The following is a 27,361-nucleotide window of genomic DNA, read 5'->3' as shown; positions in this document are numbered from 1 at the left end:
GAAATAACTCAACCACAAAATTGTAAATGTTTAATTTAAAAATACCTTCATAAACACTTTTTTTTTTTGGTACGTCCTTGATTTTAATGCCTCATGGATGGTTTTTGTAATGGATCATGGGTGACTAAAATTTGTACGAAATAATAGTTTAGATATCATTTATGACTAATGAGCTACTAACCGAGTTAGTTGACATTAGAACCACTTGACTTGTGAGAGTTGAGAAAAGTGATTGAACTTTTCAACTTCATTAAATGCAATTTATTATGGGGATTGGACACTTTATTCCTATTATCTATTCATGATTTAAAATCGATGTGATTCTTTATAATTAAGTTTTTTTTTTTTTTTTTTTTTTTTTTTCATATAACATCTAGTACTTCCACCACTACAAGACTAATTTAAATTATACTCGAAAAGTTTACACGGGTGAAAATTATGAAATTACCGACCATTTGAAAGTGATTTTAAATCAAGTTGAAAGTCTTTTTTCAATCACTTTTGGTATCCGGAAAAACTTTTGTTGCTATTTCCGATCACTTTTTGCTTTCGACTCGATTTAAGATCACTATCAGGTGGTCGAAAATTCTATAATTTCCAGTAGTGTTAATTTTAATTTTACTCCAATTTGAGTTTGACTCTTAGTTAAAGAAAGTATATCCCTCTAACTATATTTTAACATGATAAACAAATCTAAGTAGCGATGACAATTTCTTTCTGATCCCGTGTCAATTAGAGTCTAGAGATCCCTGCTCTAATAGGGTCAAAGACAGAGACCAAAATTTGGATAACGGAAGCAAGGATGGGAATACCCCTTCCTACCCTGCCTCGTCCATTATTGGTACATTAATTTATATATATATATTTATATAAGAGCTCATATGCGGTCATGTCATTAGATGTGTTGGTGTGGTCGTATCTAGATCGTTGAATCTGGGTAATCTAACGACAGTGGCTAATTACTGAGGTTTTGAGGTTTTAAGCGAGTTTTAGTAAGTAGGGGGTGTTATGGTAATAACAGTGGCCATTTATAGCGTCCGGGTTCCAGAAATACACCAACAGTGATGGCAACATGCACCAATAGTGTAATAAAACACACCACAGTTAAACACACCAATGGTGTATTCCCGAACACTATATGGTGTAGTTATTCATATCTAGTGGCGCGTTTTTGGTGATGCGTACCTAATTTGTGTATGTTTTTTGCTGATGCGTACCTAATTTGTGTAGTTATTGTTAAAAATTGTAATACACCTATTAGCTTCACTGCAGGGTTGATCGACGCCCGAGAATTTCCGCCCTCAAAATATTTTCATAATATTTTCATGGGACCACGTTGCGATAGGAGTCTTTTTCAATTTGAAGGTGATCATGTAATGTAATTACTATATCAGTATGCATGTGTTATAACTACAACGCTGTTGGAAATTATTGAATTTCTGATAATCAGAAAGTGATCTTAAATCAAATCGAAAATAAAAAAAGGTCAGAAATAGCAATAAAGATTTTTTCGAATACTAAAAGTGGTCGGAACAAGACTTTTGACTTGATTTAAGATCAATTTCAGGTGGTCGAAAATTCCATAATTTTTAGTAGTGTAAAAGTCACGCATAGGCGCTGGTCGATCGCCTAGTGTATCGCCATAATCGGTTATCTAGGCGGTCAATTAGGTACGGCCGCCTAATTGACCGATTGGCTATTGTTTCATTTTCTTTTTAAAGGGTTATTTCATTCAAAACGACATTATTTTGCGTGAAATAATTCTAAATTGTTCAAACCCTAGATGTTTTTAGGTTAATATTTATTATTTTAGTATTAACTATTAAATTAAAGTATTAAATAGTTTATAATTATCAAGTCTTTTAAAAATTTAAAAGGATAACAAAATTTTAAACAATTTTTTTTTAAATACACGGACGCCCAAAGAACGCCTAGTGATTTTTTCAACCATGGCTATAATCAATGATAAATTGGCAACTTGCGTCTTGCAATTCCTAGCAAAATAAAGTTTATCAATTTATTTTGAATTAGTTTACTAGTTAAATTTGGAATTATCAATTACAGAGTACATTTCTATGTTCTTTTTATTGTTTTAAGGTTAAAAAAAAAAAAAACCAGATAGAATGAAAGAAAGCATATTCTTTTCCATTTAATTTAATGGTTAAGGAAGCTTTGAAGGAAAGGCAGGCTACTTGATGAGTTATTATTGTAAAGTCCACTACTTTATCGCCGTGTTTAAACCGTTTTAAAAGTTAAAACCACTCCTCTAAGTCTCTAACCTCATTAAAGGCAAAGACAATTTCCCTATAAATAAGCATTAGATCCTCGTACTCCCAGCACAAAACCAAACCATTGAATTCGATCACAGACCGACCAAACCTTAAACAGACATGTCGTCCGTTGGTTTCAGCTACGCCCATGTTCACGTCCAGCAAGACCGCCTCAAGGAGAAACTAAGGAGATCCAAACAAGAACAAGAACGAGGAAAAGACGCAGCAGCCCAGCAGGAGCGCAACAAACGAAGCAACAAGACCAAGAAAATTCATCCGGCGGCGCTGAATTCTGAGAAGAAGAATTCAGGCGAAAACACAGGTCCGGTTTGAGTTCGCTCTTGTCGGTCTGGCTTAGATTCTTCTCCTCGATGAAGTTAATGTAGTCACAATCTTAACCTTGAGAACATAGGTTACTGTAATTTCTCATTTTGTTTTCTTTTTCTGCTTCTATCGGTCTGTTTGTTTGAAGGTCGATCGGTTTCCACTCGACTTTTCAACGTCGTCGTTGTAATGCGCAAGTGCCAAGTGATCCACTTTCCTTTATAAATGGATATATATTTTGTTTCAATTGTTTGTTTTTGAGAAATTAACGTTATTGCCACAAGTTTTTTTCCGTACAAGAATAGACACCTCAACCAAGCTGATTACTCAGTTAGTTATAGAGTTGTTTATTGATTTTTTTTTTTTTTATTTGAGCGGACAAGTTATATGTAATTTAAATTGATTTATCTTTTTATAGTTTTCTATCGATTAAGATCACAATACAGATTGTACTATGGTATATTCGCGTGGTGATATCGACTTCCCCATAAATCGTAGAGAATTGACACTTCGATCTTGCAAAAAGTTGCACTTAGAAAGAAAAGATTTCAATGCCCACTTTTAAATTGAGATAAGGTTTGTTGGCTAGGTTGTGTGGTTATAGTTATGTATAACTGTTGTTGATATTATTATTTGGATATACTGTAACCATTTCTATCCATTCCTATCTCTATCCAGCCTGGCCTATAACTAATTAACATGTATGTTATCTCTATTATTTTTAGAGGGAATCTTTATAGTATCTATAGATATCATATTTTATACTTTTTTTTGTTTTGTTTGAAATAGTAGAGAAAAGATGCACTAGCCCAAAAGAAAGACTTTAGATGCTAGTGGAAAATTATTAGTCGGTAGAGAACACTTTTAATATTTTGTAATTTGTATATTACGGAGTATATAGTTTAGTTTATATTAAAATCTTTATGTATTTAGACAATTAGTCATCGATTTTGAAAAAAGTTAGATGAGAGTTAAGTAGTTGTCAACTAAAGTTTAATGAACGTTCAATAAATAGTTTGTGTTGTTACCCAATTGAGCCTATTCATCCGGCTATCTTTGTCTGATCAATTAGTTTTCAACTTTTTTATAAGTTAGAATAAAATAGTTGTCAGTTGAGATTTAATGAAAATTTCAATAGATCTTGTATGCCCAAAATAGCTGGTGTAATACCATTATTTATTAATTCTTTAACAATAAAGAGAATATCATGAGCCATGAGGGGATGGTGACGACACCACTATTTGAGAATAGAGACAATCTCAAAGTGATGCTAATGATGATGATGATAATAAATTTATACAATATTCGTGTAAGTTTTTGAAGTCGTTTAAAAATATTATTTAATATCCGCACATTAAATTGAGTTTATAATATTTTATATCAAAACCATTCATTAAACGTCAAACAATGGAGTTCAACATCTTCACATTTGAGAAAACATGTGTAACAACATGAAATTAGATCTTTGGAGAAATTTTATTCCATCCAACACCCCAAATTTGACTATTCACCATCTTTTGTGGGAATGTATAGAAGAAAATCCGAAATAATTTACCAAGGTGACGCGTGTCCAATCCGATGTTTTTTTTTTTTTTGAATTTCTTTGTAGCCATGGGCTTCCTTATGGGCCTTGAATACCTCAAAAGGGCTAAGGCTTCATGAAAAGCCTTATTGAGGACATGGGCACCGTTGGAAAGCGCAAATTATTCTGTGTATCCGGATTTAAAATGTTCATAATTTATATATTAAATATTTATAATCTATCTTTTAAAAATTTACAATTTGTATATTACAAACATACTTAACATATATGTAATTGATGTTCACACAATATTAATATATTAGAATTTGATGATTCTGTATTGTATTCACAAATTTTCTTCTACAATTGTTGTATGTTTTGACTTAAAAATACAATATATATTTTATAAGTTCACAATTTAAATACCACAAATATATAATTTATACATTGTTTAGGATCAGGGCCAACCTTACATGATGTATCCTTGTCCGTCGTATAAGAACTCGTTGGAAAGGGTTGAGCCTATCCAAATCTCATAACTTCAACATTTTCACTTTTTAGTATTTATAGGTACGAATTTTTATTTTTAAAATTTTTATTTTAATTAAATTCCCGGAAGAAAATAGTATAAAAGATTTATGGATGTGCCCAAAGACAATTTATTTCAAGGAACAAAAACAACGGTTGGCCCAAATAAAATTAGGGCATTAAGGTTGAGTTACAAAAAATAGTAGGTTGACTCGGTCGAGTTAACTCGACTATTTGATCGAACTGGATAAGACAATTTGGTCAAATTGAATGAGTTAATTCCGTCGAATTGGCCAAGTTAACTAGATTGAATTCGGTCAAGTTCACTCTTAACTCGGCCATGTTAGTCGAGTTGAGCGCCTAAACGGCTGATCGCCTAGAAAGTAATTCACCTCGACCTAAGAGCGATTAGGTCGATTTTTATAATACAAAGTATTATACCAAAATCCTGAATTTTTAACTATTCAGTAGTATTCACCATCTTGTGCGCATATTAGAAAAACTGAAACAATTTTGTTGTATACATATGCATTGAAGCTCTTGTCTTATATATATATATATATATATATATATATATATATATATATATATATATATATATATATGGGCGTGTTCAAATGAAAACTAGTAGTATTGTAAGAATGTGAGAATTAATCTCATCCGTTTATCTAAGAAGATCAAGTGTTAAGGAAAAATAGAAAAATGCGGTGACATTTATGTAATTATGACGGCGTATTTAGAAACGCTTGATAATACCTTCACAGATAACTAATAGTTTATACTCATAAGTGTATTATTATGGAGGTTGAGAATGTTGTATGTTATCCGAGGATGTACCATCAAGTGATTCCAAATGCATCATCGTAATTATAGAAATGACACTGTACGTGTTCTTTCTTTAATTTTCAGTTCTTGAACATCCTAGATGGAAAGATGATATTAGTCCTCATATTCTTACAAAGTTATTAGTTCTCACCTTATATGTGTGTGTTTTGTGCGAACAAAATATTTGATCATTTGAGTCCCCCAGAGCATTGATTTGATATAGTCATTGAAAAGTCTCGTTTAAGATCACAGACTTGCTTCCTGCGTTAAGGTGGAGTTCAATTCATGCCACGAACATTAGACCGTGGATTAAATTTAGATTGGGCTCTTTGTATGATAAGTGTATAGTATAGTGTTGAGTCTCGAAGCTAGATTATCTTGATTTATTTTATCATGGAGTACTTGAGGACGCGTTCATGATATCTAAGATATATAGATAACGAAATCAGAAAATTAAAGTTATCAATATTTTATCATTTGATGCATGGATACTGTCGGCTAGTTGAAATGATGAGTAGCTGAATATTTTTCTTAATTAAGTAATTTATGTGTGTAACACAGAAGAAAAAACAAAAAGGGGCTAGGAAAATTTGGCCAACACTCTTTAACTCCTTTTGCCTATCAATTAATGCCACGTGGTACTTGTCCGCATTGCTTGTCTGGGAGTAGGAAAACCGGCCATCAATTCACTAACTTCATTTTCTAGTTCTCTCAAAAATAAAACTTCATTTTTTATTACTATTAATTACTCAAATCATATCCAATTTTGTGCTTACATGAAAGTGGGAAGGCCTTGGCTAGTTGAATTGGATAACTACACTAAAGTTATCTTTTATCTCTACAAATTTCTTTTATTTTTATAAGTGAACCGTCATATTAACACATTTGTAATTGATTATTATTATTTTTAAATGCATATAATTTTTTTTTTTGAGAAGAAACGAAAAACTTAGATTAAAGGGAGTCTAGCTCCAAAGCATGAACAACAAACGGAAAAGGGACCGAAAAACAGTCAACACGATCAGACTTAGATAATGCCTCCCTAGCTAACAAATGGGCGACCTTATTCGCGGATTGTTTAACAAACAAAAAGCTGAGGTTACTAAACTCTCTAGCTATGTCTCTAATATCTTGCATAATAAGATCAAAATAAGTAGTCATGGAATGATTCTGTATGCCATGGATAACTTTCATGTAGTCACTTTCAAGTTGAATAAAATCCAGATTCTGAACCTTTAACCACTTCAGAGCTTCGCGAACAGCCATCGCCTCTGCTTCGTCCGGTCTACACAAGCCGTGGAAAGGAAACTGAGATGCTGCCAAAAAATCTCCATTGGAGTTTCTTAGAACAAAGCCGAATCCCATTTTTGAGTTGTTGGAATCCAAAGCTGCATCTATGTTTAATTTCAACCAACCTGAGGGTGGCCTAGACCAATGGATAGCAAAGCCAGGACTACTGCCAAAATGATCCTCACCAAAATTCACATGCTGCCATTCGTTAATATATGATTGGGCCTCATTAATAATTACCTGCCAAGGTGTTACCACTTGATTCCAAATTTTGGCATTCCTAATTTTAATCACTAAAAATATAATACTCCATATAATAAGTTAAAGAAAGAAAAAAACCTGCGGGCAATGAAAGGTCTTTGAAACCATTGCAACAAATGAAACTTTGCAAGTGTTTTGTAGATTTTCTTTTTGTTTTATTTTGTTGTATTTTTTAATAATAATAATAATAATAATAATAATAATAATAATAATAATAATAATAATAATAATAATTATTATTATTATTATTATTATTATTATTATTATTATTATTATTATTATTATTATATTTTGAAAGTGAGTTGAAATTGAGGATATATAGAAAAAAATAGTATTAATTAAATTATAAATATAATAATATGGAAGTAAGGTTTATTTTTTATTTTTTGAAAACGAAAGGATATATTAAAATAAACAAAGCCTAAAGAGTCAAGGAGAAATAATGAGTATTATTATATTTAGGTGTAGTTGATTAAGAAATTTGGGTCTTAATCTTGCGACAATTGTCGATTAAAAAATTTGAAATGATGTATTTATATCAAGAGAAATCATGCTACTAGTTAAATTACTAGTATTTGGGAGATGAAGTTTAATTAATGATAATACCTATATGTTAGGCCAACGAGCCATAATCCCGTTAGATAGTGTTGGTGGCATTTAGCATCACCATTGGTATAAAAAATGAGGTATTTTGCTGGTCTTCTTCTTAGGTGGAAGATAATAAAGTGGGTGGAAAATTCTATGAACAGATACTACAATGTAATAGAGCCAGTAGCATTTATAAAAAGAAAAAAAACTCTATGATGAGTTTTTTTAGTAGTTTTTGAGAGTTAAAAAAAAGTGACGCGTCAAGTTTATTGACATTTTTTTCGTGTTTTTTCTCCTTCTCTTTATTGGCTATGCATGTGTTTTTTTCAAAAAAAAAAAAAAAACTCAAAAAGAAAAAATAATTAATCCAATGAATTTGCAGAGCAATTAGAGCATCTTCATTAGTGATTTTTAGGAAGTTTTTGCAGGTGAAAAAAAATCAGGCTATGGTTTTTATACGAATGGGGAACATAATTTTGAGATGTATTTTACTCTTATAAGTAGTGGTTTTTAGTGGGACCGGCCGCCAAGAAAGAGAAAAAGGAACAAAAATAGCATCTGTCTGCGCGTTGAGTGCAACAATTGCGTCCAGTAGGCGTAGGCGTAATCTGAATATGTTTTTTTTTTCCTTTATTTTTTTGTCAGTTTTATTTTGTTTTGTTTTGTTTTGTTTTTTCCCCTTTTCTTATTCATCCTTTTCTTTTTCCTCCCCCTCTCTCTCCTATTTGACACCTTAAAAACTTTAAAAAAAAAAAAAAACCATAACTAATGGAGATGCTCTTAGACAGCTAATCAGGAACTCGGGTAATGATAACTCTTTTCAGGATTAGATGCTATTCTTAGATTTTAAGATTGATTCCTTCGCTAGAAAGAAAATATTTTGAAATGTAAAAAATTTAATTTTGAATCTTGATTATATGAAAATTCGGGTATTAACTCTAAAATTGCAAAATTTGCACCATAGCTTTGTTTATATATGCTCATAATTTAACCCAACTTCTTACAAAATAGTGTTGTGATTAGAATTAAATATAATTAACAGATTTTTACAAAACAAAAAGATGTTGGATAGGATATGATTATTACATCATGGCTAGTTAAATAATTGGTTTAATAACTACACGTTTCAAATTTGACTTTTTGCGAAAGGTATCTATTGAGCCAATTCTATATGAGTAACTTATCTTGCATGGTTTATCTCATTGTGATCTTTGCCGGCTTGGGATATGATTAAATCAATTAATGATGGATAATTTCATTTGAAAGGAAATGGGGAAACAAAAATCAAAGTGATTGTGATTTGATTTCAATAATGTACGTAATTGAGACGTAAACTATAACATGGCGTTTGGTTGGGAGTAAGGAATTAGGATGGAAAGGTATTGCAATTCGGTGGGAAAAGAATAAGGTGAGAATAAGGTAGGAATTCAAATTACATTGTTTGGTAGGGATGAATAGAATTATTGAGTAGGGAATGAAAGAAGTTATATAAAGACTAAAATGTCCTTGTATAATAATAATAGTAGTAATAATTAAGGGTACTTTTGTCATTTCATCCCTTTTTCCTTTTCCCACAACCACCGAATTGCAATTCATAGGGGGTGCCCATGAATTGCAATTCAGCAAAAGGAGGGAATTGCAATTCCCTCCAACCAAACGGCGTAATTGTGACTTCCACTGAATTGCAATTCAACTACAACCAAATTACGCCCAACCAAACAGGCCATAAGATATATATGATTCCTTGGACGATATATACTAAGACACTAATATACATGTCATTAGTCAGTCGGTCCAACCCGGCCTATCCCATTCTACAAGTACTTTAGGGTGTGTTTGGACACCTGAAAAATGAGTTCTGGAAATCATTTTTCAAGTTTTCAGTGTTTGGATGTGCCTGGAAAATCAAGTCAACGGAAATAATTTTCCGTTGACTTTGAAAAATAGGCTTGTTTTGGAGGAAAATGACTTCCCTTTTTTTTGGGGGGAAGTCATTTTCCAACTTTTACACCAACATCACACCACCACCAACATCATCAACACCATACCACCACCACCTCACTACCACCATCACCACCACTACTGCCGCCGCCGCCACCACTATACCACCGCAACCACCGCCACCACACCACCACCACTACCACCACCGCAACCACTACCACCACCAACACCACCAACACCATACACCACCACCACCACCATACCACCGCTGCCGCCACCACCACCATACCACCGCAACCACCACCACCACCATACCACCGCAACCACTGTCGCCGCCACCACCACCACTACCACCACCGTCGCCGCCGCCACCATACCACCACAACCATCGTCACCGCCACCACCACCACCATACCGCCGCCGCCACCACCACCACCATACCACCGCAACCACCGTCGCCGCCACCACCATCACCATACCACCGCTGCCGCCACCACCACCATACCACCGCAACCACCACCACCATCACACCACCATGACCATACCACCGCCACCACCACCACCACCATACCATTACAACCACCGCCACCACACTACCACTACTACCACCACTGTCATACCACCGCCAGTTATTATTATTATTATTATTATTATTATTATTATTATTATTATTATATAACAAATAACACCACTACCACTACACCACCACCACCACCATAATATTTTTGATATATTATTAGTTATTATTTTATTATATTTAAAATTATTATATTATTATTATATATTATTATACATGTTTTAATATTCTAAATAAAATAATTAAAATGTTTAATTATTCAATTCTACTCATTTTCCAGAAAATGAACCAAACACACAAAAACAGTTTTCCAGAATGCAACCAAACACTGGAAAGGAAAATATTTTCCGGAAAATGACTCATTTTCCAAAAAATATTTTCCAGAAGTCATTTTCCTGCTTTCCAAACGGACCCTTAGTTTCTTCTTATTCATCATCATCATCATCTTCTTTTTATAATTACATTTTTAGTTTTTGAATCATATACGATTAATCATTTTGACGGTTGAATATTCATTTTTATAAATATAGCCTTTAATTGTGTTAGGATATTATGTTTTTTTGAGTCCGCCTAGATTTAGCTTACTGATTCAGTAGGTAGTATTTGAGAGAAGAGACGAAGGTTCGAACCTTGACAACGGCAATGTGGGAATTATGTCTAAAATAGACAAATTCTTTGTACGCATGCACCGACATTTGTCTATATCTGAATAAAATTAAAGATGTTAAGAATAGTTGGTGGGGGTAAATGAGAGACACGTTTTATGATATAAATGAGAAGATTTAATTCCATTTTTTATATTTTCTTTTTAAACTTTACTCTTGTGACCAACTAAGCTATCATGCGGGCTTCATTTTTTTATCTTGAATTTATAGATAGCAGTCTATTTTTTTTTTTCTCAAAACATCCTCCTTTGGTCATAGTATTATTGTGGTATAACTATATTTGGTCTTCTATACCAAGTGACTAGTGGTCCACTGGTATCGAATTGCTCCTCAATGTAGGAGGTCTAGGTTTTGAGCCTCGTTCTAGACATAGATTGTATGGGTATCCCCCTTCCTTTGTAAAATATACTAATATTTGGTCTTATATCAACACAACAGTTTAAATACAAGGACATTATATTTCGGTCTTCATTTATGAATTTTTTCAAAAATAAAAATAAACACAAAAAATATAACATGTCAACGCACTTTGTATTAAAAATATTGATATGTCATTGTATTTAAAGGCATTTCAACGATTTTGTTGTTGGAGGACAAAAAATGATCATGTCACAATCCATAATAATACTATGACCAAAAGAGATGTTCCAATAAGTTAAAAAAAAAAAAAACTAAAAATAAACTGTCACATATAAATTTAGGATAAAAATAAAATTAACTCTAAATGAGAATTATATATTTATTATAAAAGTCGACTATAAATGACCAAAATAACAACTTCCTGCACAACTCACTTATCAACTGATTTTATTTATTTATTTATTTAGAAGTAAAAGGTGTGATGTCTATTATTTAAAGGACTCTGCTATGTTGATAAAAATTTAACCCAGGCCAAAAGTTTTATCAAAATGACATTGAGTGTTGTTACTAATCAATTCAGGAAATATTTTTTAATCAACAATGACATGATAACTAACACACGCACCACAATAATGAGTTGTGTCCATTTTTTTTTTCTCATATAACATCTACTACGTGCACAATAGTTCCACCACTACAAGATTAATTCAAATTATGGTTGAAATGTTTCAATTTTACTTCAATTTGAGTTTGACTCTTAGTTAAAGAAAGCATATCACTCTAACTCTCTTTTAACATGATGCAAAAATCTAAGTAACGGTGACAATTTCTTCTGATCCCGATGTCGATTAGAGATCCCCACTCCAATAGGGTCGAAGACAAAGACCAAAATTTGGATAACGGAAGCAAGAATGGAGATACCCCTCCCTATCCTGCCTCGCCCATTATTGGTACATTAATCTTGTAAGGTATAAAATAATATATTTTCTTTTTATTCTTGTAAAAAATTTTTTTTTAATATTTATTCATGAATCATGTTTTTAATTGTTAATTATATTTTTTGCTTAAAAAAAAAAAGAGAGATATTTGTCCAATACACCCCGTCGAACCTGTCAACCCACGTGAAGCATGTTAAGATTACTATTCGAACCCTAGCTCGCGGGCAGGCAACATAAGCCCAGCAAAAATTATTCTCGTAATGAAACTGATGGTCTAATATAATGAGGCGAATCTACTTGTTTGGACAAAACTACAACGTAACTAGGAAGGAATTTCAAGTACTGTTAACACCACAACATTTGATAAACCCTTTGATTGAATTGGGAAATGAAGCACTATTCTATTTTTAAATGTTCTATAAACTCATTGAGTGTTATATCACATCAGACAATGAATAGAGTTAAAAGAGAAATACAAATGTCATTTTCCACAAAGAAAAATGAAAGGGCAAAGAGACCATGGCAAGGGTCCTTGCTTGTTGTATAAATAATACACATATATATGATGATTTAGTTCTCTTTGTTCTTTAGTTTACCAAAAACAACAAAAAGAAAAAGAAAAAAAAAAGAAAGAAAAGAAAAGAGAAATGGTAGCTCTATCTCAAATTTTGGCACAACTCTACACCATGACCCTACTCTTCTTCACCATTCTAGTTCTTGAACTAGTAATCCTTCTACGATCCATCTCCGGCGACCGCCCCATCACCACCACCCAGTACCTGAAACTCATCGAGGAAAAGATTCCGGCCACCCGGTACGACGCCGCGGTGGAGCCGCCGCTGGAGTGCACGGTTTGCTTGTCGACGTTTGAGGAGGGGGAGGCGATTAGGAAGCTGAAATGCAAGCACGTGTTCCACAAAGACTGCCTCGACACGTGGCTGGAGCAGTGCTCCGCCACCTGCCCACTCTGCCGGAGCAAGCTCTTGCCGGAGGAGGTGGTGTTGCGGTACCGACAGCGCCGGAACCCGCCGGAGTACGAAGGAAGCGATGAGGAGCTTATCTACTTGTTATCCGCGTTGCACGGTAATTACTTGCGCAGATTCATGTGAATTGAATCTAAAGATTTTGAGAAATTTTTGTATGTTAGTGTACAGGGTTTTTGTTTTTATTTTTTAATAATGTCGTGTAATGTAACACTTTACACCTAAAAGGAAATGTGGCCCATAAAATAGATTGCTAATATAAAATTAGTGTGTTGGTTCTCTACTAATTATTATTATTATTACTATTATTATTATTATTATTATTATTTTTACAATATCTAACATCAAATTAAAAACTTTGATTATTATTGGCCTTCTCAATTTATGATGGTAAGTTATGTAAAATTTATGTTGATTTACAATTATTTAGCAGTTAGGATTATAAGTTGGATTTTACCAATGGTGCACGGATCGCTATGTTGTGCATCCGTATGCATCATGCATGGTGCATACGGATGCAAAAACGACGTCGTTTTATTAAAAACGGGCATCCCATTTAAAAAAAATCAGTTTCGATTCTGGAATTTTAGTTAACAAATTCTAGAATTTTAGTTCATTGATTCTGGAATTTTAGTTCATTGATTATGGATATTTAGACGTGAATCGAAACTGATTTTTTTCATTCATGCTGGATATTTAGTTCATTCATTATGGATATTTAGTTCATTCATTATGGATTTTTGGTCCATTCATTCTGGAATTTTAGTTCATAAATTCTGGAATTTTAGTTCATAGATTTTGAAATTTTAGTTTATCGATTATGGAATTTTAGTTCATTGATTCTGGATATATAATTCAAATTATGCACAATATAATGTTGTTGCTGGGAATCGAAACTGATTTTTTTTTTAGTGAGACGCACATTTTTAATAAAACGACGTTGTTTTTGCATCCGTATGCACCATGCATGGTGCATACGGATGCACATCATAATTTGCCATGGTGCACTTTCTGGTTATGGTCACAACTTTCTATAAATTTTTTTTTTTAAAAAAAAAAAGAGTCAATAAGCCTTTAATTTTATTCGAAAAGTCAATTAGACGCCTAAAATTTTAAAAGTGTAATTAAGTACATACACATGTTATTTTAGTGCATTGAAGCCTAAAAATCAATCAGTGACCTATAACAGCATATCAATAAGTTTCAGCAACTCTTCAACCAACTCCGAGGATTAATACTAACAATTGGTGATTTCGAACGGTCGCTTATCGGTTGCATTATCCAATGAAGAAAACTGGTGAGAAGGCAACCCAGTGATCGCTTTCTCAACGTGAGAAGCAATTCATATGGTTGCCTTCTTCGTAGAGAAAGTGATCAACTGTTCGCTTTTTTCACCACAGAGGGCGACCAACTAGTTTCCTTCTACGCTGGAGAGGCCAAAAGTTGTCGTCTTCTTCAAATAATACGACTGGCGACTGTTTGTCAGTCACTGATTTTTTCCTCAACAATGGCTAGTTGCAATCAACGGTAGCCAATATGCTGTCAACAGGCGGCTAATGGTGGTCAACAATAACTTGTTTACCAATAACCTGTTGGTTACTAGTAAATTAAACTTATTTGATAGATTATAATAAATTGAAAGATTTAATGGTATATTTTAAAAGTTTAAGAACCTAATATATAGTATTTTGATATAAAGTTGTAGCTCCTTTCCCCTAAAAAAAAATTTTATTATTTTAGTTATATCCACATCCAATTAGGGTAGGTACGTAGCCTACTTTCAGTCATGCGCAGGGCATTGATGACCTAGCTACCAAGGTTGGTAATATTCGCCCAATTAAATTATTTCAACATTGTTTGGTATGTTCGCAAAGAGACTCCAAAGATCATATGCATTCTCTTCATTTCTATTTCAATTTTGATCCCTTCTATTATGTTCTTTGATTACTAAAAAACTCTTAGTTACTACACAATTAAAGATATGTTTTAGATGAAATTTACATTATTGTGACCCTAGCTGTGCTAATTGATAAAAACTACAAGGAAGTAAATCAATTTAGATTGTTCATAACTGATTAATTTTCGTTAATTTTCTTTGCTTTCTACTTATCAATGAGTAGACTAATTTTCCCTTCTTTAATATTTCATTTCTCTAAAAATAAAAAAAATATAATAACAAGTTTCTCTAGTTAATTAAATAGATACTTTTGTTTTGCGTTTATTAGAACTCATTTTCTCTATTATTATCTCCGATCAGTTAATTCAATTATAGGATATTTAATTTTTTTTTTTTTTTTTTTGATGTAAACCACAATGTGGTCTGGTCCGTTTAGCGGTCCAGGTCCACCCGGTTCACTACGAGAGGTACTGAAGCTGGCCCAGAGGGGATCGTCACTTGTGAGAATCGAATCTGAGTTATCCTAAAATTTTCTCCCACAAAGAGAGCTCATTTGCTACTTAAGCTACCCTGTTGGGTTAGAATATTTAATTTCTTCATTCAATTAAAATGAACCAATATATATCTTTGAGCATTAAATAGCATAGCACCACTAAAGGTAGGTATAGACAATGGCATAGTGATGGGAGTTAAGATGAGAGAGGAAGCAAAGTAATGGAGAAAGAAAATGGGAGATTGGGGTGGGAATAGTCAAAGAAAGAGTAAGCACAAAGTATGCAATGCGCCATTATTGTCTCAATGTCATTAGCATATTATCTATAGAAAATAATTCAAGGAAATTAATTCCGATGGAGACTTCTCCTTTTGAGTGTCTCAATGTCATTAGCATTTTCTATGGACTAGGTCACACAAAATTTATTTTATGGGTCAATTTGGAATTTTGATTCATTGGTGAACTTTCTATATGTGAGAATTGTGGATTCATCCCACACTTTTATTTGCGTTCATCTAATGGTTGTGATTAACTCTCTTCTAATTTTAAGGCAGATATGATTGTACTGTACGCTTTTGTAGAGTGCATGGGTGATCTATTTATATTCACTACTGAAAATTATGGAATTTCCGACCACTTGAAAATGATCTTAAATCAAGTTGAAAGTCTTGTTCCGACCACTTTTGGTATCCGAAAAAACCTTTATTGCTATTTCCGACCACTTTTTGGTATCAACTTGATTTAAGATCACTTTCAGGTGGTCGGAAATTTCATAATTTCCAGTAGTAATTCGTGGTCGGTTTGTAATGTTTTCTAATTTTAGTTTCGTCTTGATTGCGTGTATCATATATGTTTAAATTTATGAGTCACAAATGTGAGGTTATGGGTTCAAGTCCTAATAGGGGCGGTATTGACTCTTTGTACTTCAATAGGTAAAAAATTAAAAATTATAAAAATTCACTAATAAAACATAAGGTTCCCCTAGTTTTTTCTTACAAACTATTTACACAAGTAATTGTAAAATTGTTCAAAATATTGTTGAAATCATCTAAGTACATAAAAAGTTAAAATTTAGAGCAAAAGAAGCATTTTTTTGAAAAATTGGAGGGGCAAATTAAACTGTCTACGGAAGCATCGAAAGTTATGCCTTGACAAAGTTTCTACACTTTACAGCTAGTAGAAACTTCAACAAGTCAACACTCATATCTAGAAAATGGGGTACCAAGACTATGTGGTCTAATGGTACCCGGGTTGGACTTCCATTTGGAAGGTTACGAGTTTGAGCCTCAGTGGAGGCGTTATTGGTTCTTTGTGTTTCAGTAGGTTGAGAAAGTATATGAACAGATACTACAATGTAATAGGGCCAGTAACATTAAAAAAAAAAAAAACGGCCGCTCGGCCGCGGAGGAGGCCGATTCCGGCCTTTGTCGTCGCGGCTAGGCTAATCGGCACCTATGGGTGCGATTTTTGCATAATTACTACATTGTAACAGAGTCAGTAGTACTAAAAAAAGTGTGTATCATGGTGTATTTATGTTATGTTTTCAGTGTATTCCCAGTCGGTTTGCATTTGTTTTCTTTGTGGTTTCATGGTGCTTGATTGTGCATTGAATGTGTTTCAATTTATGGTGCACATTGGTGAGTTTTATAGTGCATTTCTGTTATGTTTTCAGTGCATTCTTGATCAGTATGCAATGTTTTTTTTTTTGCTTGCGTGCATCGTATATGTTTAAAGTCATGGTGCACTTTGGTGGGTTTCATGGTGCCTTCTTGGCTTCATGTCATATTTTTTTTATTGCATTTCTTTGTTTTTGATATGTGTCGGTCTTGTGTTGTTTGACTCACACACATAACATGTGTGTCTATATACACACACAGAGGGAGAAAAAATATTTATATCGTTAATTCGTTATTTAAGCGTTGGAATCTATATAGAGAAAATGACTTTTTTACTCCTGAATTCTATGCTTATAATATTATTCTCTTGAATTATTCACGTATGATGTATTTACATTCGCTCTCTCAATCATTTTAAAAGTGCCATTTTTTCGTCCTGATATGTTAAATGGACATTTTTACCCTTAAAAAAAATATTTCATTTATTTTTCTTCTTTAACAAATTATTGCTTATGTGTAGGGATGATCACACTTTGGTTCAAACTAAACCGGACACTGTAGCAATCGAATCAAAAGGTTCCGGTTACAATTTAGAGCCGGAACTCAATATCTATTTTAGTTTATTAAAATCTTGAATCGGAACATCCGATTCCAGTTCTGAATGGCGGAAAAAAATAATTTAATTATTGAATTTAGACTATTTTAAAAATAAAAAATTGAATTTAAAAAAAGTTTGAATCAACTGTTCAAACTATATCCAAAACTCTGAACCGGCGATTTGAAATTGGAATGGAATCGCGATCGTATCTACTTATATGTGAGAATAAGAATAAATGTGAAAAAGAACATTCACTATTTGCAAATATTATAATTATAATTTTAAGCTAATGTTAGTAGATATTACAATTTCAAACCGTCAGTTCACGGTTTTGAATCCAATTTGACCGCTGGTTCAATTTTTATGTTTTTTAAAATTCTATTTTGTATTTTAAAATAGTGTAAGTTTAACAATTAATTTAATTTATTTTTTCTGGTTCGCGATTTTAATAAACTAAAACCCAAATATTAGATTTCGGTTTTGAATTGTAACGGAACCGAAAGGTTCGGTTGCTATAGTGTCCGGTTTAACTCGAGTCGATCTGTAATCATGTCTACATATAAGTAATAATTTTTTAAGAAGAAAAATCAATGAAATATTTATTTTAAAGTTGAAAATGTCCATTTAACATATAAGAGAAAATTTTTTTTATCACTTTTAGAATAATGAAGGGAACTAATGTAGTACATACATAAATATTTTAGACGAAAAAAAGTGTTAAAAAAAAAACAATTTCCCATCTATATATTATTGTGAATACAATTTTATACACTTGAAGAGATATTTATGATAGTATTACGGACGGACTGCGACGTCCATCAAACTTTATACGTTGAAATAAATCCAATATATGGTGGTCCAATGTACATCCAATAGATTAAACGACCATAAAGTAGGGGTATATATGTAGGGACATATTATCACTGTTCCTTCACCAGAAAATAATGCATGAAAGGGATATATCCATATACACTCGTACATACATTATTTTCTAAACCTTAAGCACTGATCTTCAAGGTTCATGAGGCCATAAATCGTGCATATTTAGTTTTAAAATTTAACACTAAATTATACATTTATGCATATAAAGATTTTAATTTAATCACAATTCACTATTTTACTGGGCCAAATTTGAAGCTGTGCAAGCTGGGCTACCGCACAGGCCCCCCAATTTTTTAGAACCCAGTATACCTAATATACCTCATAAATTAAAAAAATTTTACAATTAAACCGTAAAAAGATTGAGAGGAAGCGGAAGAGTTCAATTCGTCTTTGGCGATTTTTCCCAATGTTTCTTCGTAAAAAAAGATTTACAATACCCCAGTTTCCCGTTGTTTGTTCCAATTCTTCGTCTCCTTTGGCGATTGGCAGAGGAATGGAGGATTGAGAGGAAATAAGGAATCAGAAATTCAGAAGAGTTCAATTCATCTTAGTCTTCTTCAGTGAGTCGACGTCTACAATTCATCTCAGTCTCTCAGTCAGTGAATCGCTACGTCCACAACTCCACACTCCACGAAGTGAGTCTGACGAACCTCATGAACGGAATTACGGAAATATGGAATCGTCCGCTACTTCAGTACTTTGAACCTTCTGCGTTTCTCCATAGCATTGTAGCAAAGTAGCAATTAGGATTTAATCATTTAGGTGATTAGCAAATGGTTGCGTTTCCGACAAATCGGCATTCGACAATCTACCTTGAACAGTCAGCCCTGCTGTTTTTCTGGCTTTCTGCCTTCATTACCTTGAGCCTTCTGGTCCGCAGGTCAGACCCAATGCTTTTTTTTTAATCTTTTTTTTTTGCGTTTTTTTTTTTTTTTTTATAATTTATTCAACGTTTTTTTAATCAAATTTATTTTGCATTTTTGCAGGCATGTAGAGTATAGACTTGGACTCACAGTGTTTCATTGTTTCAATCTGAAGGCAAGGCAGTAGCAGAGGAAGAACATAAACAAAAACTTAAGGATTTTTCGATCAGGTTGTTTAAATCATTTTTCACTTTAAATTTTTAATTTTATATAAATGTAAACTGTGTAAAATGTTTGCTCCTTACCTCTTTGTTAGAGTAGCATATTTTCATATTATGGCTCCATATGAATTTGGCTATAAAAAAGTTGTTTGAATTTTTTTTCTTTGTATTGGAAAATCATATATTTTACGGTATTGATGGTAAATATTGCCCTTATACTTTTGATAGGGGTAAAAGGGTTGTAGGGCCTCATTTCTTTACAAGAACGGGACCACCAAAATCAAAAAACCGACACTGTTATTTTATTAAAAGCAAATTTTAAATGTAGCTTCCCAACTGAAAATGCTTTTGGTAGGTTATTGATATTTGATAGCAATTATGGACTGGAGAAATATAATTTTCATAAAGTGTGACAAGGAATGGGCCTCAAGAATTGACATGATTCCAATGGCTAATCAGGGTCACTATCGTTCAACGATCCTAATCCCATTAAGTCACATCTACTAAAATTATTGTGAAAATTATTATTATTATTATTATTATTATTATTATTATTATTATTATTATTATTATTATTATTTACTAAAAATGTGACAAATTTGATTTATATGGTTTTGAATTATGAAAAAGTTCACATTTACTATTTGAGAGTGAAGCCAATTGAGCAGGTAAGTGAATGTCACTTGTAAATGATATCTTGTACAGAATTATGGCGAGATTAGTCAGGATAAAAAATCGAAAATGTTAATTAAATAATATAAAGAAAAGGAGACCAATGATATTCTTATAAATAAAATACGTGTTAATGTTATCTAAGGTCGTTTGAGTTTGGTGGTTTCGCCACGTTTAGTCCTAAACTTTCAAATCGACCACTTGTGCTCCTCTGAGTTTTTAATTTTGACCTGACGTAATCCTTCCGTTAACATCTAGAGATTATGGCTAATTCTTGAGGGAAATCAATTGTTTTGGCTGGGCTAGACATAAAAAGACTCGTCTGCCCTTACATTTCACGATGCAGACAGACTCGTTTGCCCTTACTTTTCACAATGCATACAACGGATGTTCTCGAAGATCAGAGCTAATTCTTTAGGGAAATCAACTATTTTGGTTGGGCTGGACATAAAAAGACTTTTTTGCTCTTATTTATCACGGCTCAGACGACATATGTTAACGGAAGGACTACAGCAGGTCGAAATTCAAAAATCGGAAGACAGGTGGTCAATTTAAAAGTTTAGGAGGCGAAATCACCAAACTCGGAGTACCTTAGACGATATTAACTCATAAAATACTGTAAACGACAATATTCAATACTTTTACTACTTTGAAATAGTAAAATTCCATAGGGTTTCATATCATCTATTTACACATTTCATCATCAAAGGTAAATAACATGACACATTGAGAAGAAATTAAAAACAATCAACAACTCTTGGCAAGAAAATTTAAAAAAAAAAAAATTAAAAATTTATTTGGGTGATGAATTAAGCAGAGAAGAATCCATTTCTGGCTGCAACAGCAACCTCAAAATGAGGCTGCAAAACCTTGTTCTTCATTATCATCACCTCTAACCTCTTCTCCTCTCCACCACTGAGCTTCACCTTCACCAAAGAGGAAGAAGAGCCTTCAAGTTTCTGACCCTCACTGCCGCCGCCGCCCAGTTTTCTTGCATTCTTGATCCTCCTCTCGTATTCCTCCGCCACCAGGATAGCTATGTCCGCCATATATATGTGTAGCTTAGCTTTCAGAGTTGCTTTTGCTCAATGGGCATATCTGGATAGGCCAATTCACAGGGCATATATAACAGAAGCAGGTGGGTTCTTAGACAGGAGTGGATAAGGTTGCCAATTGCCATGTGCATTCTTTGGGTGATCATTATTTTAGTTTTTGTATTGGTTGATGACAGTCGCTTTTGTCTCACTGTCTGTGCTATCCAATTGCAATGGTCTTTGGGACCGAAAGTTGTTTGTCCATGAAGGCTACACATAGATTCATGTTCCTTAGCTTTTTTGTAGAGATTCATGAAAAAAGGTACAGCACTACATCTAGGTGGCGCTAGGCGGGCGCCAAAAAAATAGTGGAAGACTTGCAATTTGACAATTTTAATAAGGCTATTTTTAACATTCAATCAAATAACACATTCAAATAAATGAAATAATGATAATTCATAAGTCATAACATCAATATTAAAAAATAAAAATACTCAAATACTTCAATCATCAAAGATTCAAAGTATCAAACTAGTCTGCGGACGGCTGAATCAGACAACTTCGGACGAAATCGGAAAAAATCGACCGACTCAGCCGAGTTGGCCGACTAAGCCAATTTTGACCAATTTTGCCGCATAGCTGGTCGCCTAGACGCCCGGCCGATTTTTGGGCGCTTACTAGTGAAAGCGGAAAGACCTAGGAGTGCTTAGCGCCTAGGTCGATTTTTACAATAGTGGTTGTACAGTCAATCTACTCAAAGAGTGCAGGAAAAATGATGACAGTCACTACAGATTCACCCACAAGAAACAAATATATACACGGAAAAACTAGAGGTACTATATGAAAGTGAGATCTGGGTGAAACTCGTATTTTAACCTAGCTAGTAAACAAATTTGGTGGCCTAGTTCCCAATGACAGATCAAGCCATTGAAGGAGAGTTGACTACGTGGCATAGCCGAATTATATAATTAGCCCAACGTTTTCATAATAGAATATTTGACTCAATCCATTAAATCTCCGCCCAATAGTTATAATAATATATATTTTAAAAAAAAATTAGAATTATTATCAAAATTTCAACTTTTCTTGAAACATACAAGAGCCATTAGAACTTTCATGTACAAAAACATTATGCTAAAACCATTATGTAATATATATTTAGACATTTATGACGCCTCACCGACACTCCACTTTTAAATAAAAGAAAATTCATGGTAAAAGTGCAAATTTTAAACCATACATGGCCTCTGTTTGACAAAACTTATTAAAGAGCTTATAGTTAATTTTAAGTTACTAATAAATTATAAATTTTGTTTGATAATGTTCCTAAAATAAGCTCGTAACTTAAAATAAGAGATTATTTTAGAACTATCTTAAGTAGCATTTCAAAATAAACTAATAGCATCCTCATCTTTGTCTTTATTATTTTAAAGAAATGACATTAGTTATCCTTCCCAATTAAAATTCTTTTCTCTTTCTCTTTTATCAACTTTCACCGCAATTATTATTATTATTATTATTATTATTATTATTATTATTATTAGATTCGCAACAGTATTGCTACTTCATTATGGGATGCTAGATCATAATTATGCTAATAATTTTATTTCAAAATGTTTTTTTTAAAGACAAAATGTTAAATTTTAATATGTAAACAAAACCATTTAAATTTTATGAAGATGTCCTTTTTTTGTCTTTTTGCATTTATCAACTTATCAAAAAGCTAATTTTATCAAATATTTTCAAACATAACAACTATTCAATTTTCAGCTCCTAGCTTGCCATGTTTGGTAAAAAAAATTGGCCTATAGGCCAATTTTGGCTTATTTGACCACTATTAATTGTTTGATTTAGTTAAAATATCAATATAAGTGTTTGGTTAATTAACTTTTTGCAACTCCAAAATACTAAAATTCAAAAAGCTACTCCAAGTAACTTTTTCAGTTAGCTTTTTCAAAAAAAAAAATTATACCAAACAGCTATCATCTAACAGCTAATTACCAAACACTTTTCTTCAACAGCTAATGTTATCAACTAATTATACCTTCTAATTAACACAACCAGCTAATAGCTAACAGCCATTTACCAAACATGGCCTATAACTATTCAGCTCAACTCTTTCTAAGCTTTCAGCTAGGTTTGTCGAACATAGCCTATATATGATTACAATTGCCAAACATCTTGTGCTCAAATGACACCCATGCAACTTTCATTGAGAAAATGTCATATGATCGAATCCTAGTGGTGAAGTATTGACTCTGAACTGCAACAGATTAATTCAATATCGATATTATATTTATTTATTAAGAAATCAATGTTCAAAATAATAAACATGGGCTCCTAAGGCATACATGTCTAACAAAGTATTCACCAACAATGTAATATAGGATGACATACTTTAAAATAAATTCGCTCTAAAATTGTCAAATCACTTCTATCCTCATTAACGTAACTATAGTTGTTGTTTGTTATATACAACAATGTTGAAAAAGCGTTGTCTTCAAGATAACAATTTTCAAAATCAAGTGTTTGTTACTATGCCAAAAGCTGTAGACAATAGCAGAGACATATGTAACTTGTAATCATCCCTATGATCCGATGACATGATGTTGGACTCAACTCTTTAAGCCGCAACCCAACAAAAAGTATTATTTATCATGTACGACAATGGTGAATAACTATTGTCTTTAACATAAAACACAATGGTCAAAATTTGTTGTCTTTAACTATGCATCCATTAACAATAATGTTCTTTTCTTAAACGATAATAATTTTTCATTATTGTTTATGATTATTTTTTATGTACTGCTACCTAAAACATTAACTTTGATTGTTATAGTATTAGGGTTTGTCTAATCGAACTTATATAGAAGTATAAACTAAGACAAAAATAGGCCTATGGCTAAGGATGAGCTATATCGTAGTTAAACTATGTTTTGGGATATTAATGTGATTAATGCAACTTTCATTAAAAACTTGGATCAAGGGATTTGAACCCGACGTGAATCGAACACGCAACCTTCTGATCTGGAGTCAGACGCGCTACCATTGCGCCACGGATCCGGATGTCTTTTTCTCTCATACAATAACATCTTATCTTAATGTAAAAACAGCAAAAGTTTATTCAATAATCGAGGTGACTGACTATAGTAATCAATATTTGTACAACTATCGTACAGGTTTCAAATTCGACTCCCGTAAAAATAATCTATTAGTTTTATAGATTTTGAGTCTTTTTAACTATGACAATTTAGGTTTTTTATTTTTGTGATTTTTTATCAATTAGGATCAAAATGTGAATTTTACTCAAAGTGTATTCTTGAATTAGAATTGCATAAAGTTTTTGTTTTTTCTTTCCAACACGACAAGCATATACGTAGTATTTGATTTGGGTTTTGCTAGTTGCCGTTCTAGAATATTAGAACAGCAAATACCTTATCTTCTCAAACCACTCTACTCTGTTGAAGATAAGGTAGATGGGCATGGATTTTCCTCCCCACTAAATGGACATTATTCAACAACATTGATAATTGGTCTAACCCAAATAGTTCAGTCCAATAAATATTAGACTTAGCAAAGCATCCCATCATGTTAAAGCCGATCAGATCTACAAGTTCCTTTTGACAACTGTGAACAAAAGTTTTCTCATTGTAAACTGAACTGGTATCGTAAGACAATATGTCATCTAGATTTTAATGTTTAATTATTTTTTCAACGATTTATTGTCTGTAAGGAAATTTTAATATGAAAATATTTGTAAAATCCAATCTTGGTAATTCATAATAAAATAATCCAAATCCTGTGTCACATATTATAAAAGTGGTAGCTATTTATGTTCTTGGTCTCGATCAGAACAAATTCACAGACTAAACTGTACTGTACTCGATCTTCCCAATATCGATCTACAACAAAACATCTTCTGATCTGATCTCAACCATGAATACATCATGGTTTTGGATAGCCGTTGCTGTAGTGTTCGCAGCGGTTTCTGTGTTCAAAGGATTTGTGAAGAACAAGAGTAAAAGGTTGCCGCCCGGTCCCAAAGCGCTGCCGATATTGGGACACCTCCATTTGATTGGGAAAGATCCCCACCGAGATTTCCAGAAGCTGTCCAAAACCTACGGTCCTATTATGTACTTACGCTTCGGGTTTGTCGACAACATCATCGTATCGTCGCCTCAAGCAGCCGAACAGTTTCTCAAGACACACGACCTCAACTTCGCCTCCCGGCCACCTCAAGAAGCAGTGAAGCACATCTCCTACGACCAGAAGGATTTGGCGTGGAGCGAATACGGTCCGTATTGGCGCAACATGCGAAAGCTCTGCACTTTGGAGCTCCTCAGCAATCTCAAGATCGCTTCTTTTAAATCCATGAGAAGAGAAGAGTTGTGTCTTCTCGTAGAATCATTGAAGCAGGCGGCTCGGGCTGTTGATTTGAGCTCCGAGGTTTCTTCCATGAGTGCGAACATGAGTTGTCGGATGGTGTTTGGGAATAGGTACGAGGATAAGGACATCGGCGAGAAGGGGTTTAAGGCTGTGATAGATGAGATTCAGTATTTGGCTGCTGTCCCTAATCTTGGGGATTATTTTCCATATCTTAGTAAGCTTGATTTTCGGGGGTTGACTCGAAGGATGAAGGCCGTTGCCACGCTCTGTGATGAGTTCTTTGAGAGAATCATCGATGAACACGAAGAACAAGCTGAAAACAAAGGTAACATAAAACCCACCAAGGATTTTGTTGATACCATGCTGGAGATTATGAAATCTGGAGAAACTCCTTTTCAATTTACTCGCGAGCATGTCAAGTCTACTATGCTGGTATGTAATTATACAATTTAATTTGTTAAACTATTCATCATCTAGTGTCACATCTTGAACTATTTGGGATGATTTTGGACATGGCAGGATATGCTTGTAACTTCAATGGACACATCATCTTCTGTAATAGATTGGACAATGTCTGAACTTTTTAGACATCCAAAAGTTATGGAGAAAGTCAAGAAAGAAATCGAGAGACATGTAGGATCTGATAGGATGGTGGAAGAGGAGGACCTGGAGAGCTTGGAATACTTAGTAATGGTCATAAAAGAATCATTAAGGATTCATCCGGTGGCACCACTACTTCTCCCTCATGTAGCGATTGAAGATTGTGTAATTGATGGCTTTCACATACCCAAAAAGGCAAGAATTTTGGTAAATTTTTGGGCAATTGGGCGTGATCCAAAAGTATGGAGTGATCCAGAGAAGTTCATGCCAGAAAGGTTTATGGGAAGTCATATTGACTATAGAGGTCGTGATTTTGAGTTAATCCCATTTGGGTCAGGGAGGAGAAGTTGTCCTGGTTTGCAGCTCGGTGTAACAGTGGTTCGACTAGTGGTGGCACAACTAGTTCATTGCTTTGATTGGGATCTTCCAAATGGGATGTTACCTGATGATTTAGACATGACCGAGGAACTAGGTGCTGTGGTGAGACGAGCTAAGAATTTAATAGCTGTTCCTACCTATCGATTAAATGTTTGATCTCTTTTATGTTTGTTTACTTGAAATAAATTAAATCAGCAAGAAACTCTTTTTCGATAAATAAATAAGTGTTGGGAGTGTATCTCAAACTCATGGTAATTAGTCAAGGAACATGGGTATGTACATGGTTGGTGTATACACCATTTGAATACAGTTTTTAGGCCATTCCTATTTGGTCTTATTATCATTGTGGAGTTTTATAAATCTGTATATGTGCAGGAGTCCTGCTTATACGGATCCTACATAAACATCCCTATGTTTGAAATCAATATATATACTTGTTTAGCAATAAATTTAATTACTTGCATGTATAGCTCTTGTAATAAAATATCCGTGGCTTAGTTATTCAAATATAATAATGATAAATAGGGGAAATATGTTAAAATACTGTCTGAGACCAAGTTCGAACCAAGGACCTCTAGTGTGTAAGACTAACGTGATAACCAACTACACCACCCAAACCTAGTGCTAATGCTTAGTAAACAAAAGCTAC

General features: G+C 33.4%; 2 protein-coding genes and 1 non-coding gene across 3 annotated transcripts; 2 read left to right on the top strand and 1 right to left on the bottom strand.

The window, feature by feature from the left end:
* The first annotated feature begins 12,595 nt into the window (after positions 1-12,595).
* Positions 12,596-13,355, top strand: LOC109177816 (RING-H2 finger protein ATL57-like). Its single transcript, XM_019327287.1, has one exon. It carries the CDS (start codon positions 12,737-12,739, stop codon positions 13,196-13,198), a length of 462 nt encoding a protein of 153 aa, XP_019182832.1. The 5' UTR covers positions 12,596-12,736; the 3' UTR covers positions 13,199-13,355.
* Positions 13,356-24,339: 10,984 nt separating this feature from the next.
* Positions 24,340-24,411, bottom strand: TRNAW-CCA. The gene has a single exon. It is a non-coding gene; the product is annotated as a tRNA-Trp (tRNA).
* Positions 24,412-25,164: 753 nt separating this feature from the next.
* Positions 25,165-27,161, top strand: LOC109177815 (cytochrome P450 CYP736A12-like). Its single transcript, XM_019327286.1, has 2 exons — positions 25,165-26,166; positions 26,254-27,161. Exons 1-2 carry the CDS (start codon positions 25,285-25,287, stop codon positions 26,866-26,868), a joined length of 1,497 nt encoding a protein of 498 aa, XP_019182831.1. The 5' UTR covers positions 25,165-25,284; the 3' UTR covers positions 26,869-27,161.
* The last annotated feature ends 200 nt before the right edge of the window (positions 27,162-27,361 follow it).

The sequence above is a fragment of the Ipomoea nil genome, unplaced genomic scaffold (genome assembly GCF_001879475.1).
Source record: "Ipomoea nil cultivar Tokyo-kokei standard unplaced genomic scaffold, Asagao_1.1 scaffold0805, whole genome shotgun sequence".
Taxonomy (NCBI): Eukaryota; Viridiplantae; Streptophyta; class Magnoliopsida; order Solanales; family Convolvulaceae; genus Ipomoea; species Ipomoea nil.
This window is presented reverse-complemented; position numbering and strand designations above follow the sequence as displayed.

What these genes read in the sequence shown, in the direction of transcription:
- LOC109177816 (XM_019327287.1), top strand. Translation starts at nt 12,737, where the DNA reads ATGGTAGCTCTATCTCAAATTTTGGCACAACTCTACACCATGACCCTA.
- LOC109177815 (XM_019327286.1), top strand. Translation starts at nt 25,285, where the DNA reads ATGAATACATCATGGTTTTGGATAGCCGTTGCTGTAGTGTTCGCAGCG. An exon ending in ATGTCAAGTCTACTATGCTG is followed by an intron (nt 26,167 to 26,253) that starts GTATGTAATTAT and finishes TGGACATGGCAG; the next exon opens with GATATGCTTGTAACTTCAAT.